Source organism: Pongo pygmaeus, chromosome 1 (genome assembly GCF_028885625.2).
Source record: "Pongo pygmaeus isolate AG05252 chromosome 1, NHGRI_mPonPyg2-v2.0_pri, whole genome shotgun sequence".
Classification (NCBI taxonomy): domain Eukaryota; kingdom Metazoa; phylum Chordata; class Mammalia; order Primates; family Hominidae; genus Pongo; species Pongo pygmaeus.
In genome coordinates this window covers 99,345,762-99,362,395 of record NC_072373.2, presented here as the reverse complement: position 1 = coordinate 99,362,395, position 16,634 = coordinate 99,345,762, and the positions used below count along the sequence as shown (strand labels likewise).

At 43.8% G+C, this 16,634-nt stretch overlaps 1 protein-coding gene across 1 annotated transcript in view; it reads left to right on the top strand.

The window, feature by feature from the left end:
* The window catches only part of GABPB2 (GA binding protein transcription factor subunit beta 2), a 56,783-nt gene that overhangs the window by 28,195 nt on the left and 11,954 nt on the right, over positions 1-16,634 (top strand). Inside the window, 4 exon segments of the mRNA XM_054461192.2 lie at positions 800-950; positions 6,465-6,545; positions 6,548-6,577; positions 9,930-10,115. Of these exon segments, the coding sequence (XP_054317167.1) occupies positions 800-950; positions 6,465-6,545; positions 6,548-6,577; positions 9,930-10,115 (448 nt within the window).

Genomic DNA, 16,634 nt, shown 5'->3' with positions numbered 1-16,634 from the left:
TTACAAGCACCCGCCACCACGCCCAGGTGATATTTTTGTATTTAGTAGAGACAGGGTTTCACCATGTTGGCCAGGCTGGTCTCGAACTCCTGACCTCAAGTGGTCCACCCACCTCAGCCTCTCAAAGTGGTGGGATTACAGGCATGAGCCACCATGCCTGGCCTGACTCCCTCATTTTTCAAATGAAAATAACAAGATTCATAGAGGTTAAGTGAATTGTCTAGAAGTTTTTGCAAATAATACACCTTTGCTTTCCTGAAGTAGGAACAAGCTTTGGAAAGCAACCTAACAACTCTGTTGGCCTGGTCTGAAAAAAAATGGTGGTCTTAATGAGAACTCTGATCTCCCTGGGACATTGTGTATGGGAAATAGTTATGATTGATAGAGCATTGGGGTGGGAGTGGAATATGCTGTTCAGTAACTGTGTAACTAAAGCTAATAAGTGTTCTTGGGCTGGGCACGGTGGCTCAAGCCTGTAATCCTACCACTTTAGGAGGCCAAGGCGGGTGATTTGCCTGAGCCCAGAAGTTCTAGACCAACTTGGGCAACATGGCAAAACCCTGTCTCTACTAAAAATACAAAAAATTAGCTGGGCGTGGTGGCGCGTGCCTGTAATCCCAGCTGCTCGGGAGGCTGAGGCATGAGAATTGCCTGAACCCAGGAGTGGAGGTTGCAGTGAGCCGAGATTGCGCCACTGCACTCCAGCCTGGGTGACAGAGTGAGACTGTCTCAAAAAAAAAAAAAAAGAAAAGAAAAGCTGATAAGTGTTCTGATTGAAATATCCTGCCTTGTTTGATAGGAAGCAATGCAGAATCAGGTGAATGTTAATCCAGAGAGAGCCAACCCTGTGACTGACCCTGTGACTATGGCTGCTCCGTTCATCTTCACGTCGGGAGAGGTTGTTAACCTCTCAAGCCTTATTTCTTCAACCAGCACCAAAACAACCTCAGGTAATGTTCTGATAACATGAAATTTATTTTAGACTCAAAAATGAACAGAACCCTAGATTTTCCAGGAGATGAATGGATACCCTTTCTAATACTCCTTAATTAAAATATTGCTAAAGCAGAAGATTTGTAATAGATTTTAAAGCTGAAGTACTTATTCTTTCTGGGGAAGGGAAGATCATACATAGGGATTACAAAGGAATATTTATTGTGTTAAAAGTAAAATATTCTGGCTTGGGCACAGTGGCTCATATCTGTAATCCCAATGCTTTGGGAGGCCAAGGTGGGAAGATTGCTTGAGGCCACCCTGGACTGGGCAACATAGCAAGACCCCATCCTCTACTAAAAATAGGTGGGCGTGGTGATGCATACCTGCAGTCCCAGCTACTCAGGAGGCTGACATGGGAGGATCTCGTGAGCTCAGGAGTTGGACTTACTGTGAGTTATAATTGTGCTATTGTACTCCAGCCTGGATGACAGAGCAAGACCCTGTCTCTAAAAAAAAAAAAAAAAAGGAAAATATTGTACAGATTAATCTATTGAAGGGTTATGCCTAGACCAAAAATGAAAATATGAAGGTGCCTCAACATGATACTGATAAGGGAAATAAACATTAATAGTTTAAAGCAGTAACAAAGCAGAATAAACATAAGTGGCTTTTGGAGTACTGATATAAAACAGGTAAATGTGATTATCTGAATAAAGTATAAGAGTCTGGATTTGTTCTTGAGTGCATATATAAAAAGAAAACAGCAGAGAAAACTACTTGGTGTTGATCTTTTGAAACCTGTATGTTTTTGACTTGGCGCGGTGCCTCACGCCTGTAGTCCTAGCACTTTGGGAGGCCGAAGTGGGTGGATCACCTGAAGTGGGAAGTTTAAGACCAGCCTGGTCAACATGGTGGAACCCCATCTCTACTAAATATACAAAAATTAGCCAGGTGTGGTGGCGGGTGCCTGTAATCCCAGCTACTTGTGAGACTGAGGCAGGAGAATCGCTTGAACCTGGGAGGCGGAGGTTGCAGTGAGCAGAGATCGCGCCATTGCTCTCCAGCCTGGGCAACAAGAGTGAAACTTCATCTCAAAAAAAAAAAAAAAAAAAAAGAAACCTGCATGTTTTCAACAAAACCTTCTATCTAAATAAGAATGAATGAGTTTGTTTTTCAGCATCTCCTTTATTTTTTATTTTTTTCTCCGAGGCGGAGTCTTGCTCTGTTTCCCAGGCTGGAGTGCAGTGGCGCAATCTTGGCTCACTGCAACCTTTGCCTCCCGGGTTCAAGCGATTCTCCTGCCTCAGCCTCCTGAGTAGCTGGGACTACAGGTGCATGCCACCACGCCCGGCTAATTTTTGTATTTTTACTAGAGACGGGGTTTCACCGTGTTAGCCTGGACGGTCTTGATCTCCTGACCTCGTGATCTACCCGCCTTGGCCTCCCAAAGTGCTGGGATTACAGGTGTGAGCCACCACACCCGGCCTTTTAGTTAGCATCTCCTTTTACAAATATTTGTTTTACAATGAAATAACTTGTGTCCTCATTTAAATAAATTTTCCAATTGACTATTGGTTTCTTTTTCTGTTTCTTTTATTTGAAATAACAGTATTCTTAGTTAAGTTTGTATAATGTCAAAGGAAAGATCTTGACTAAGCTATTGATATTGAGAGGTAGTGTGGTAAAAGAGAAGAAGCAATGTATGTGATACACACAGAATTTTGGAATCAGAATTGTGCTCAAATAATTATTGGTTGACTAGCTGCTTGACCCTAGGAAAACTTCATACTTTTCTATGCCTTGTTTACTTATCTGCAAAATTGGGATATAATAATACCTACTTTATGAGGTTGTTGTGAGAGTTTGAGAATTTGTATTTCAAGTTCCATTTTATAGTAGGGCTTCAATAATAGCTATTAAATGAAAACGTAATATCTTAGCGAAGTTTGACCCCAACATGCCCACCAGGGGGCAATAGTGATCTTCATTTTATAAGCTATCAACAGTTATTTAAAATAATTTTGCATTCAGCGGGATGATACAAAAACTTTACATTAAATTTATATATACATTTAATCAGAACACTCACAATCTTTTGGATTCATATTGGTTCAGTCACAATGATTAAAACAACCTTTTTTTTTTTTTTGAGACGGAGTCTTGCTCTGTCGCCCAGGCTGGAGTGCAGTGGCCCAATCTCGGCTCACTGCAACCTCCGCCTCCTGGGTTCAAGTGATTCTCCTGCCTCAGCCTCCCGAGTAGCTGGGATTACAGGCGCCTGCCACCACGCCTGGCTAATTTTTGTATTTTAGTAGAGACGGGGTTTCACCGTGTTGGCCAGGCTGGTCTCGAACTCCTGACCTTGTGATCCACCTGCCGCGGCCTCCTAAAATGCTGGAATTACAGGCGCCTGCCACCACACCCAGCTAATTTTTTTGTAGTTTTTAGTAGAGATGGGGTTTCACCATGTTGCCCAGGCTGGTCTCAAACTCCTGGGCTCAAGCAATTCACCTGCCTTAGCCTCCCAAAGTATTGGGATTACCAGTGTGAGCCACTGTGCCTGGCCCTTTTTTTTTATTTTTTTTTTTGAGACAGAGTTTTGCTCTGTCGCTCAGGCTGGAGTGCAGTGGCATAATCTCGGCTCACTGCAAACTCTGCCTCCAAGGTTCAAGCGATTCTCGTGCCTCAACCTAAGTAGCTGAGATACTGGTGCCTGCCACCACGCCCAGCTAATTTTTGTATTTTTAGAAGAGATGGGGTTTCACCATGTTGGCCAGGCTGGTTTCAAACTCCTGACCTCAGATGATCTGCCCACCTCAGCCTCCCAAAATGCTGGGATTACAAGCATGAGCCACCGCGCCTGGCCCTGACTTCTTGAAAGAAGAAAAACTGGAAAGAATATTTAAGCATAGGTAGTGGGAAAACTTAAAAATTAAGAGTAGGCTGGGTGTGGTGGCTCACGCCTATTATCTCAGCACTTTGGGAGGCTGAGGCGGGTGGATAGCTTGAACTCATGAGTTCGAGAGCAGCCTGGGCAGCATGGTGAAACCTGGTCTGTACAAAAAATACAAAAAAAAAAAAAAAAATTAGCCAGGCATGGTGATGCACGCCTGTAGTCCCAGCTACTTGGGAGGCTGAGGTGGGAGGACAGCTTGGGCCTGGGAGGCAGAGGCTAGAGTAAGCCAAGATTGTATCACTGCACTGCAGCCTGGGCCATAATGCCAGACTTCGTCTTGAAAAAAAAAATTAAGAGTACATTTAAAAATAAAATATATTGCTTAGTGTGCTGGCTCACGCCTGTAATCCCAGCACTTTGGGAGGCCGAGGTGGGCAGATCACTTGAGGTCAGGAGTTCAAGACCAGCCTGGCTAACATGGTGAAACCCCGTCTTACTAAAAATACAAAAATTAGCTGGGCATGGTGGTGCGCGCCTGTAGTCCCAGTTACTTGGGAGGCTGAGGCAGGAGAATGGCGTGAACCTGGGGGGCAGAAGTTGCAGTGAGCTGAGATCGCGCCACTGCACTCCAGTCTGGGCAACAAGAGCAAAACTCTGTCTCAAAAAAAAAAAAAAAAAAAGAATACAGGAATAGCCAATAGAGGGTACAGCCACTACTTCTACTTCTATACTAACAAAGCTTAATGTTACGCCAGCTGACAAGAAATGTTTATAGGGTCCAGCCCCAGCATCACCAGGCAAGACAAAGAAGGGTAGATTTGGAACTGAGAGGCAATAAATTTGTAACTGGCATAATAGGTATCTCTGAAATTATAGTGAAAGAAATAGAGAAATATAATTCATTTTATAAAAGTAAGATTTATACAAAACTGTTGAGTAATACTTTTTTTCCCCAACAAGGAAATATCTACAGTTAGAGTAATACTTTTGGTTCATAAAGTTAGGCATGTCTGTTGCCAGATCTAGTGCGCTTCTCTCTTACAACTTAGCTATGAGAATAGCACACAGATGCAAGAGAAGAAGGTTATGACCAAAGTCTTTTTAAAAGTACATCTTGGCCGGACACAGTGGCTTATGCCTGTAATCCCAGCACTTTGGGAGGCCAAAGCAGGCAGATCACCTGAAGTCAGGAGTTCAAGACCAGCCTGGGCAACATGGCGAGACCTCGTCTGTACTAAAAGTATAAAAATTAGCTGGGTGTGGTGGTGCACACCTGTAATCCCAGCTACTCAGGAGGCTGAGATAAGAGAAGCGCTTGAATCCGGGAGGTGGAGGTTGCAATGAGCTGAGACCGTGCCACTGCACTCCAGCCTGGGAGACAGAGCAAGACTCCATCTCAGAAAGTAAATAAATAAAAAATAAAAGTACATCTTGACATAACTAAAGTATTTTTAGCATTTAATGTTTTTAGCGTTAATCTATTGTACTACCCTTTGACATTGAATATATGAAAGTTTTTATTTATTTATTTATTTATTGAGATGGAGTCTTGCTCTGTCGCCCAAGCTGAAGTGCAGTGGTGCGATCTCGGCTCACTGCAGTCTCCACCTCCCAGGTTCAAGCGATTCTCTTGCCTCAGCCTCCTGAGTAACTGGGATTATAGGTGCCCACCACCAAGCCCAGTTAATTTTTGTATTTTTAGTAGAGACAGGGTTCCACCTTGTTGGCCAGGCTGGTCTCGAACTCCTGAGCTCAGGTGATCCACCCGCCTCGGCCTCCCAAAGGAGGATTACAGGCATGAGCCACAGCATCCGGCCGTAAAACTTTAGGTTTTTAACTATTCTTGTACTAGAGGTGAATCCTATTCTTCACATCTATCTAGCTGATGAAAAAAGGTAGTATGATTGGGTAAAGCTCAGAAGGGGACTATTCCCTTATCACTGCTGAGCTTGGGGTGAGGTATGCATTTTACACTTACTGCCTGCTGCCAAGGAGAGCTCTGCCCAGCCAGCTTAAGGAGTGGGTAGCACTCTTGGTCTGTTAGCTACTAATGCTCAGCACTGGCAGTGCCAAGAGAATGATTAAATGAGGGGAATGTAGTGGCCCTGTACAAAGTATACTTTTTTTTTTTTTTTTTTGAGAAGGAGTCTCGCTCTGTTGCCCAGGCTGGAATGCAATGGTGTGATCTCAGCTCACTGCAAGCTCCGCCTCCCGGGTTCACGCCATTCTTCTGCCTGAGCCTCCCAAGTGGCTGGGACTACAGGTGCCCACCAGCACACCCAGCTAATTTTTTGTATTTTTAGTAGAGACGGGATTTCACCATGTTAGCCAGGATGGTGTCGACCTCCTGACCTCATGATCCACCCGCCTCGGCCTCCCAAAGTGCTGGGATTACAGGCAGGAACGGTGCCCAGCCCTCCAAGTATACTAATTTAATCCACTTTAAAGGAAAAACTTTTTAAACCTTAAAAGAATTTTAACACTGATATAATTGGCTTCTATCAGTTTGAGTTAGAGAACAAGATTGAGGACATTAGAGTGAAAAGCTGAGGTTTTGATTTAATAAGCTGTTTTTAATTTGCCTCAATTTTTTCTCTACATTGGACCTCATTTGTCTTTCTTACTGAAATAGGTGACCCCCATGCCTCAACAGTACAGTTTTCAAATTCTACCACCTCAGTGCTGGCTACCCTTGCAGCTCTTGCTGAGGCGTCAGTCCCCTCCCGAACTCACACAGAGCCACAGGTAGGCAAGGGATATGCTGCTGGGGGAATCACCACTTTTTCTTTTGTTTTTAAGTCTCCAGCAGATTTAATTTGCATGAAATATTATTAAAGAATTGCATTTAATTAGAGGCAGCTAAGGAAAAGGGATGTAGCATCATTGAACATCAGAAAGAAAAATTGCTAGGCGGTATAATCAGACAGCTGAATAATATCAGAGAATGACTGAATTATTCCTTTGTGTGTTTACAGTTTGAAGTTTGTTTTCCCTGACTCTAGTTACTTCAGATTGAAATGTCTATTCTCATATTAGCAGATTTTTTTGGAGATACTCTATGTTATGTTTTGACTGATGCTATCATAGAATGATTCAAAATAGCAGCCCAGATATCTTATATTAAAGTATCAAAATACATGGGACTGGTACCTTTTTTGTTGTCATATCCTTTGTACTTCATGGCTTGCTTTTATTTTCACTGGAGATGTTATTTTGGCATTTCCAAAGGAGTTGGGCAAATATAGGCTATGTATTGCCTTTCTGATATTTAAAACAAAAAAGTTTTCAAGTCATTTAGCCAGAGCTAGTGGTCTGTGGGGGGAAGACTTAAGGCTTCATATAGGCAGGGGCATATAGTCATAGGTAGGGCTCAGTAGACATTTAGAAATCTGTCTGGAACCCTCTGGCCATCTGTTCCATCATATATGAAAGCAGAATGTTCTGATTTCTTTCTGCCATGACATTTGGGTGGTAAGAACATTCTTCCAATTCCAATCCTATTTTTCTGAATGGGTGTAATCATAAAGATCTCTACTCAGATGTATAAGAGGGAACAACATAGCAAAGGGAAAAGCAGTGTATTAAACTTGTCCTTGCTATTCTTTTGGTTTGCTCTTTGATCTTGGATAAATCACTTCTCCAGGTTCTAGTTTTCTCATCTTTGGCATGATGGTTGGATTAGGTTATCTATCCAGGACCTTTCAGCTTTAATATTTAACTGTTCTTTGTTTCTAAGAGGTGTGAATCCTTTATTTCCATTGAACTACCTAGATGTGTTTCATATGGATGATTGATACCCCACTTATTACTGCAAAGTTCTATCTGTGTCTTTCTTTCTTTCTCTTTCTTTCTTTCTTTCCTTCTTTCTTTCTTTTCTTTCTTTCTTTCTCCTTCCCTCCCTCCCTCCCTCCCTCCCTCCCTCCTTCCTTCCCTCCCTCCCTCTCTCTCTCTTTTTCTTTTCTTTCTTTTTCTTTCTTTCTTTCTTCTTTTCTTTTTCTTTCTTGAGACAGTCTCACTCTGTCACCCAGGCTGGGGTGCGGTGGCGTGATCTCAGCTTACTGCAATCTCTATCTCCAGGGTTCAAGCACAATTCTCCTGCCTCAGCCTCCCAAGTAGCTGGGATTACAGGCGCCCACCACCATGCCCAGCTAATTTTTGTATTTTTGGTAGAGATGGGGTTTTGCCATGTTGGCCAGGCTGGTCTCAAACTACTGACCTCGGTGATCCGCCCACCTCGGCCTTCCAAAGTGCTGGGATTACAGGTGTGAGCCACCGCGCCCGGCCCTGTGACACTTTAGATAGAGAAATTCCATAGTGGTAGGAATTATTTCCTCTAATAGTGGTTAGTTTATTGGGATACTGACTAATCAAACTGAAAATCTCGATTCAACATAATACACATAACACTCATAGAATGGTACCTGGCACATAAGTGTTGGCTATTTTTTATATATATATGTGTGTGTATATATCAGATGTGTATCAAATATACATTTGATGTATATTTGATATACAAATGTATATACATTTGATATACATTTAATATAAACATATATATATATATGTTTGGGGTTTCTTTTGATACAGACAGGATCTTATTCTGTTATTCTGTCACCCAGGCTGGAGTGCAGTGGCACAATCAGAGCTCACTGCAGCTTGAACTTCTGGGCTCAAGTGATCCTCCCACATCAGCCTCCTGAGTAGCTAGGACTAAAGGTGCATGCCGCCACGCTCAGTTAATTTTTCAAATTTGGGGGGATGGTCTCACTGCTCAGGCTGGTCTTCAACTCCCAGCCTCAAGCAATCCTCCTGCCGTGGCCTCCCAAAATGCTGGGATTATGGGCATGAGCCACCATACCCAGCCAGCTATTATTCTTGATTTATCAGATGAAAAAAGCCACCTAACATTTTTGTCTATCAAACTTCAATATTTTGACTACTTCACATATTATTCTGTTAATTAACTATTAAATATCCCTGTTTTCTTATAGAAGTGATCTATTCTAATTTATGGTTATTTTAGACTTTTTTTTTTTTTTGAGATGGAATCTCGCTCTTGTCACCCAGGCTGGAGTGCAATGGTGCGATCTTGGCTCACTGCAACCTCCACCTCCCGGGTTCAAGCAATTCTCCTGCCTCAGCCTTCCAAGTAGCTGGGATTACAGGCGCCCACCAACACGCCCAGCTAATTTTTGTATTTTTAGTAGAGATGGGGTTTCACCATGTTTGCCAGGCTGGTCTCAAACCCCTGACCTCAGGTGATCTGCCCACCTCAGCCTCCTAAAGTGCTGGGATTACAGGCATGAGCCACCGTGCCCAGCCATTTTAGACTTTCAAGATACTTCCTGAAAAAAAAAGGGTTCCAATATCAAATATGTTGGGGAAACAGCATATCTGGTTTTTTGTTTGTTTTTTGAGATGGAGTCTCACTCTGTCGCTCAGGCTGGAGTGCAGTGGCTCCATCTCGACTCACTGCAACCTCCGCCTCCCAGGCTCAAGCGATTCTCGTGCCTCAGCCTCCAAAGTAGCTGGAACTACAGGCACGTGCCACCATGCCTGACTAATTTTTGTACTTTTAGTAGAGACAGGGTTTTGCCATGTTGGCCAGGCTGGTCTCTAACTCCTGGCCTCAAGTGATTCGCCCATCTTGGCCTCCCAAAGTGCTGAGATTACAGGCGTGAGCCACCGTGCCCAGCTGAAACAGAGTATCTTATACCCTGTTGAAGAATCACACCCTGTTGGAAAATCACAATGTTTATTAGCCTATTGAAGTCTCTGATACGCCTACAAAACAAAAAAGTTTAAGCATATTTAAACCAGAATTTTGAAAACGTATTTATACATAGAACCCATCTTTAGTGAAAGTTATTAATACCTCAGTGAACACATTTTATAAAATACTGTTCTAATGCATTCTCTATTTTCTTTTCTCCTCTGACTTAGCATTGTTCACAAAACCTTTTGCGAACTGTTGAATCTCAGTTTTTTTTTCAAATGTTCCTCTCCCTGAATGTTGTCAGGTTCAAGGAAGTTGAAATTGCTATACTCCTATTTTTTTAAAAAGCTGAAATTTTAAATTTGCTTTTGTCATCTCTAGCCAATTCAGAGGAAATTATAGAAGGAAATTCCGTTGACTCATCAATCCAGCAAGTAATGGGGAGTGGAGGCCAGAGGGTCATCACCATAGTGACTGATGGAGTCCCTCTGGGTAATATCCAAACTTCAATCCCTACTGGAGGCATTGGCCAGCCATTGATTGTAACTATGCAAGATGGACAGCAAGGTGAGTTATCTCTTGTAGACAATTGTTTATTAAAAGGTATTTTAGATACTCCATACTCACCTAAAAATGAGGCATTAATACTAATAGTGGAAGTGGGAGATTGCCAGATGCAAGTTGGGGCAAAGACGCTCTGAAAAAGAAAAAGAAACAGAACCAGATCGGCAAAAGCTAATTGCCTAATATGTATAAAATCTGTAGTAAAAACCAGTTGATCTGGTGGAAAAAATAACAAATAATATGAACCAATAGTTCACAGAAAAAAATGTACTGATGGCTCTTTCTTTTTTTTTTTTTTCTTTTCTTCAGAAGGGAGTCTCGCTCTCTCACCCAGGCTGGAGTGCAGTGGCGCGATCTCGGCTCACTGCAGGCTCCGCCTCCCGGGTTCACACGATTCTCCTGCCTCAGCCTCCCGAGTAGCTGGGATTACAGGCGCCCGCCACCATGCCTGGCTAATTTTTTGTATTTTTAATAGAGACGGGGTTTCACCGTGTTAGCCAGGATGGTCTCAATCTCCTGACCTCGTGATCCGCCTGACTCAGCCTCCCAAAGTGCTGGGATTACAGGTGTGAGCCACCGTGCCCGGCCCTGATGGCTCTTAAAAATATGAAAATAGCTGGGTGAGGTAGCTCACGGCTGTAATCCCAGCACTTTGGGAGGCTGAGGCAGGAGGATCACTTGAGAGCAGGAGTTCAAGACCAGCCTGGCCAAAATAGCAAAACCCCGTCTCTACTAAAAATACAAAAATTAGCCGGGCATGGTGGCGCACGCCTGTAGTCCCAGTTACTCAGGAGGCTTGAAGTGGGAGGATCACTTGAGCCCAGGAGGTTGAGGCTGTAGTGAGCCGTGATTGTGCCACTGCACACCAGCCTGGATGACACAGTAAGACTCTGTCTTAAAAAAAAAGGAAAGAAAGAAAAAGAAAATATATTCGACCTACTTCATTCATAACAAGAGAAGTGCAAATAAATACTGTACTGACATACCATTATAACACTATGTTGTTAAAGGTATAGGGAAACAAGCACTCTTATAAATCACTTGTGAGAGTGCACATTAATGGATCCTCTAAAAAGGATATTGGTAATATCTGTAGATATTAAAGACGTACATGAAGATGTACCTTTGGGTTTTTTTGTTTGCTTTTTTGTTTGAGATGAAGTTCCTCTTTGTTGCCCAGGCTGGAGCGCAATGGCAGGATCTTGGCTCACTGCAACCTCCACCTCCCTGGTTCAAGTAATTCTTGTGCCTCAGCCTCCTGAGTAGCTGGGACTATAGGCGCACACCAACACGCCCAGTTAATTTTTGTGTATTTTTAATAGAGACAGGGTTTTACCATGTTAGCCAGGCTGGTCTTGAACTCCAGACCTCAAGTGATCCTCCCGCCTAGAGTGCTGGGATTATAGGTATGAGCCATCACACCCAGTGATGGTGTGTACCTTTTGGTTAAACAGTTCTTTTTTCTTTTTTTTGTGTGTAACTGGGTCTTGTTCTGTCACCCAGGCTTGTGTGCGGTGGTGCAATCATGGGTCACTGCAGCCTCAACCTCCTCGGCTCAAGCTATCCTCCAGCCTCAGCCACCTGAGTAGCTGGGGCTACAGTTCCATGCCACCATGCCCAGCTATATTCAGACTGAGGCTATACATTAGTATACTGAGGCATAACATTAGTTGCTTCCAGGGAGGGCAACTGGGTACTAAGGATGAGTGGGAGGCTTTTCAATGTATATGCTTTTATAGTCTTGATGTTTTTAATCATTTAATGTATCAGTTATTCAAAAAAGACATAATTAAAATTTTTTGAAAAGAGGAAGCCCATCATTACAACTCCATGCCTTAAAAATACTGGAGGTTGGCCAGGCACAATGGCTTACATATGTAATCCTGTAATCCTAGCACTTTGGGAGACCAAGGCAGGAGGATTGCTTGAGGCCAAGAGTTCCAAATCAGCTGGGGCAACATAGCAAGACCCCCTCATCTCTACACAATTTTTTTAAAAAATAGCCTGGTTGATGGCACGTGCTTATAGTCCCAACTACTCAGGAGGTTTTGGCAGGAGGATCACTTAAGCCCAGGAGCTCAAGGTTGCAGTATGCTACCATAATCATGCCACTGCACTCCAGCCTGGGCAACAGAGCAAAACATTGTCTCTAAAAAATAAAAATGTATATTGGATGTTGAAACGAAGGGTACTGGTATAATTTCCTTTCTTAATGTCACTAAAATTTTGACTTGGCTTAAATGATTGTAGGGATTTATATATATATATATATATATATACACACATATATATATATACACAAAAATATATATATACAATATATATATACACAAAAATATATATATATATACAAAATATACATATATATATATGTTTTTTTGAGACAGAATCTCGCTGTGTCACTCCAGGCTGGAGTGCAGTGGCACAGTCTCGGCTCACTGCAACCTCCACCTCCTGGGTTCAAGCTATTCTCCTGCCTCAGCCTCCTGAGTAGCTGGGATTACGGGCGTGTGCCACCACGCCCGGCTAGTTTTTTTGTATTTTTAGTAGAGACGGGGTTTCACTATGTTGGTCAGCCTGGTCTCGAACTCCTGACCTTGTGATCCACCCTCCTCAGCCTCCCAAAGTGCTGGAATTACAAGCGTGAGCCACCACACCTGGCCTATAGTTTTCTTTTCTTTTCTTTTTTTTTTTTTTTGAGATAGGATCTCCCTTTGTTGCCCAGGCTATAATGCAGTGGCATGATTATGGCTCACTGCAGCCTCGACTTCCCAAGCAACCCTCTCACCTCAGCCTCCCAAGTAGCTGGGACTACAGGCATGCACCACCACACCTGGCTAATTTTTTTTTTTTTTTTTAGACAGGGGCTTAGTCTGTCACCCAGGCTGGAGTGCAGTGGCATGATCTCGGCACACTGCAATCTCCGCCTTCCGGGTTCAAGTGATTCTCCTGCCTCAGCCACCGGAGTAGCTGGGATTACAGTCATGTGCCACCATGCCCAGCTAATTTTTTTTTTTTTTTTTTTTTGTAGAGACAGGGTTTCGCCATGTTGGCCAGGCTGGTCACAAGCTGAACTCAAGTGATCTGCCTGCCTTGGCCTCCCAAAGTGCTGGGATTACAGGTGTGAGTCACCACCCCTGGCCTTTTTTTATTTTTTGTACAGACTGGGTCTTACTATGTTGCCCATGTTGGGATTTATAATTTTTTAATTATTTCAACTGATGGATCAGGAAGTATGGGAAGATAAGAATTAAACTTATTATAATCCAAATTTTGGTATCATAAATTCTAATTTATGCATTGCTGATATTTTTGTGAACATAGTTATCATTTTAAGTTTTTAGGGCTCATTGGGTAGGTGAGAGACTGTGCTTATAATGGAAATAAATAAATGAAAACTGAGTTGTTTTGGAGAAAAAGAATAGAATTGAGGTTTTACCTAAATAAACTATACTACTTTTTTATTTTTATTTTTAAAATTTATTTATTTATTTATTTAGAGGTGCAATCTCAGCTCCCTGCAACCTCAACCTCCTAGGCTCAAGCAGTCCTCCCACCTCAAGTCCCAAGTAGCTAGGACCACAGGTGCGAGCCACTACACCCAGCTAATTTTTTACTTTTCGTAGAGACAAGGTCTTCCTATGTTACCCAGCCTGGCCTCAAACTCCTGGGCTCAAGCAATCCTTCTACCTTGGCTTCCTAAAGTTCTAGGATTACAGGCATGAGCCAGTGGGCTCAGCCTACCCTACTTTTTACAAATATGTTTAAGGCCCAAAGAAGGAAAACAGATTTCGTGAGTTATCTGCAGAAAAATTTAAATCCCAGACTAAACTTCCATTTCTACTCAACATATATCTAAGCTGGTTTCCACTGACATCAGTTGATGAGTTTATAAAGAAATACAAACCAATTTTTAAATCTGCCAAACCCAATGATTAGGTAAATCTTCTGTTTTTTTGTTTTTGTTTTTAAATTTTTGTCCGGACATGGTAGCTCACACCTGCAATCCCAGCATTTTGGGAGGCTGAGGCGGGAGGAGCGCTTGAGGTCAGGATTTCAAGACCAGCTTGCCAACATGGTGAAACCCCATGTCTACTAAAAAAATACAAACATTAGCCGGATGTGGTGGCCCCAGCCTGGAGTGCAGTGGTACGATCATGACTTACCGCAGTCTTGATATTCAAGGCCCAAGTGATCCTCCTGCTACAGCTCCTGAAATTTTTTTTTTTCTTTTTTTTTTTTTTGAGACGGAGTCTTGCTCTGTCACCCAGGCTAGAGTGCAGTGGCGCAATCTCGGCTCACTGCAACCTCCACCTCCTGGGTTCAAGCAATTCTCCTGCCTCAGCCTCCTGAGTGAGTAGCTGGGATTACAGGCGCCCGCCACCACCCCCCGCTAATTTCTTTTTTTCTTTTTTTTGAGACAGAGTCTCGCTCTGTCACCCAGGTTGGAGTGCAGTGGCGTGATTTCGGCTCACTGCAAGCTCCACCTCCTGGGTTCACGCCATTCTCCTGCCTCAGCCTCCCAAGTAGCTGGGACTACAGGCGCCTGCCACCGCGCTCGGCTAATTTTTTTTGTATTTTTAATAGAGACGGGGTTTCACTGTGGTCTTGATCTCCTGACCGCGTGATCCGCCCACCTCGGTCTCCCAAAGTGCTGGGATTACAGGTGTGAGCCACCGCACCCGGCCTAATTTTTGTATTTTTAGTAGAGACAGGATTTCACCGTGGTCTTGAACTCCTGACCTTGGTACCCACCCACCTCAGCCTCCCAAAGTGCTGGGATTACAGGCATAAGCCACCGTGCCCAGCCTTTAATTTTCATATATGAAGAACTAACATGGTTTTTAATTGGGTGCATGCCTTGGATAATCCATTCAAGAGAGATCACTTAGTCCAATTTAATGAAACCTATATCCTGTGGCCGGGTGCGGTGGCTCACACCTGTAATCCCAGCACTTTGGGAGGCCGAGGCGGGCAGATCACGAGGTCAGGAGATGGAGACCATCCTGGCTAACATGGTGAAACCCCGTCTCTACTAAAAATACAAAAAATTAGCCGGGTGTGGTGGCGGGCACCTGTAGTCCCAGCTACTCGGGAGGCTGAGGCAGGAGAATGGCATGAACCTGGGAGGCAGAGGTTGCAGTGAGCCGAAATCACGCCACTGCACTCCAGCCTGGGCGACAGAGCGAGACTCCGTCTCAAAAAAAAAAAAAAAAAAGAAACCTATATCCTTTGTGTACTGATGGAAAGGCTGGCAGTATATATTGAGGCCATATTTCCGGATCAGACTGTGCTGATGTTTTGTTGTTGTTGTTGTTGTTGTTTTTGTTTTTGTTTTTTGAGATGGAGTCTCACTCTGTCACCCAGGCTGGAGTGCAATGGTGTGCTCTCAGCTCATTGCAACCTCTGCCTCCCGGGTTCAAGCGATTCTCCTGCCTCAGCCTACTGAGTAGCTAGAATTACAGGCATTCCCCACCACGCCTGGCTAATTTTTTGTATTTTTTGTAGAGACGGGGTTTCACCATGTTGGTCAGGCTGGTCTTGAACTCCTGACCTCATGATCTGCCCGCCTCTGCCTCCCAAAGCACTGGCATTATAGGTGTGAGCCACCGCACCCAGCTGACTATGCTGGTTTGAGCAGACATGACAAGAGCAAGAACCCTGGCCAAATTTTTGTGGGTGACTCCAGTAGAGCTGCTGGTAACCCATCTTGCTCTCAAGAGTGCAACGAGGTAAAAGGAAGGAGCTCCCGAATTTTTTTTTTTTTCTTTTTTTTTGAGACAGAGTCTCGCTCTATCGCCAGGCTAGAGTGCAGTGGCATGGTCTTGGCTCACTGCAATCTCTGCCTCCCAGGTTCAAGCGATTCCCCTGCCTCAGCCTCCTGAGTAGCTGGGACTACAGGTGTGCACCACCACGCCCGGCTAATTTTTTTTATTTTAGTAGACACAGGGTTTCACCATGTTGGCCAGGATGGTCTCGATCTCTTGACCTTGTGATCTGCCCACCTCAGCCTCCCAAAGTGTTGGGATTATAGGCGTGAGCTACTGCGCCTAGCCCCCCAGTCTTTTTTTTTTAATAGAAATGAGGTCTTGCTAAGCTTCCCAGGCTGGTCTCAGATTCCTAGACTCAAACCTTCCTCCTACTTTGGGCTCCCAAAATGCTGTGATTGGCCGGGCACGGTGGCTCACGCCTGTAATCCCAGCACTTTGGGAGGCCGAGGTGGGCAGATTACGAGGTCAGGAGATCGAGACCATCCTGGCTAACACGGTGAAACCCCGTCTCTACTAAAAATACAAAAAAATTAGCCAGACCTGGTGGCGTGCGTCTGTAGTCCCTGCTACTCCGGAGGCTGAGTCAGGAGAATGGGGTGAACCCGGGAGGCAGAGCTTGCAGTGAGCAGAGATCACACCACTGCACTCCAACCTGGGTGACAGAGCAAGACTCCAACTCCAACTCCAAAAAAAAAAATGCTGTGATTACAGGCATGAGCTACTGTGTCTGGCCAAATCTTCTGTTTTAAAA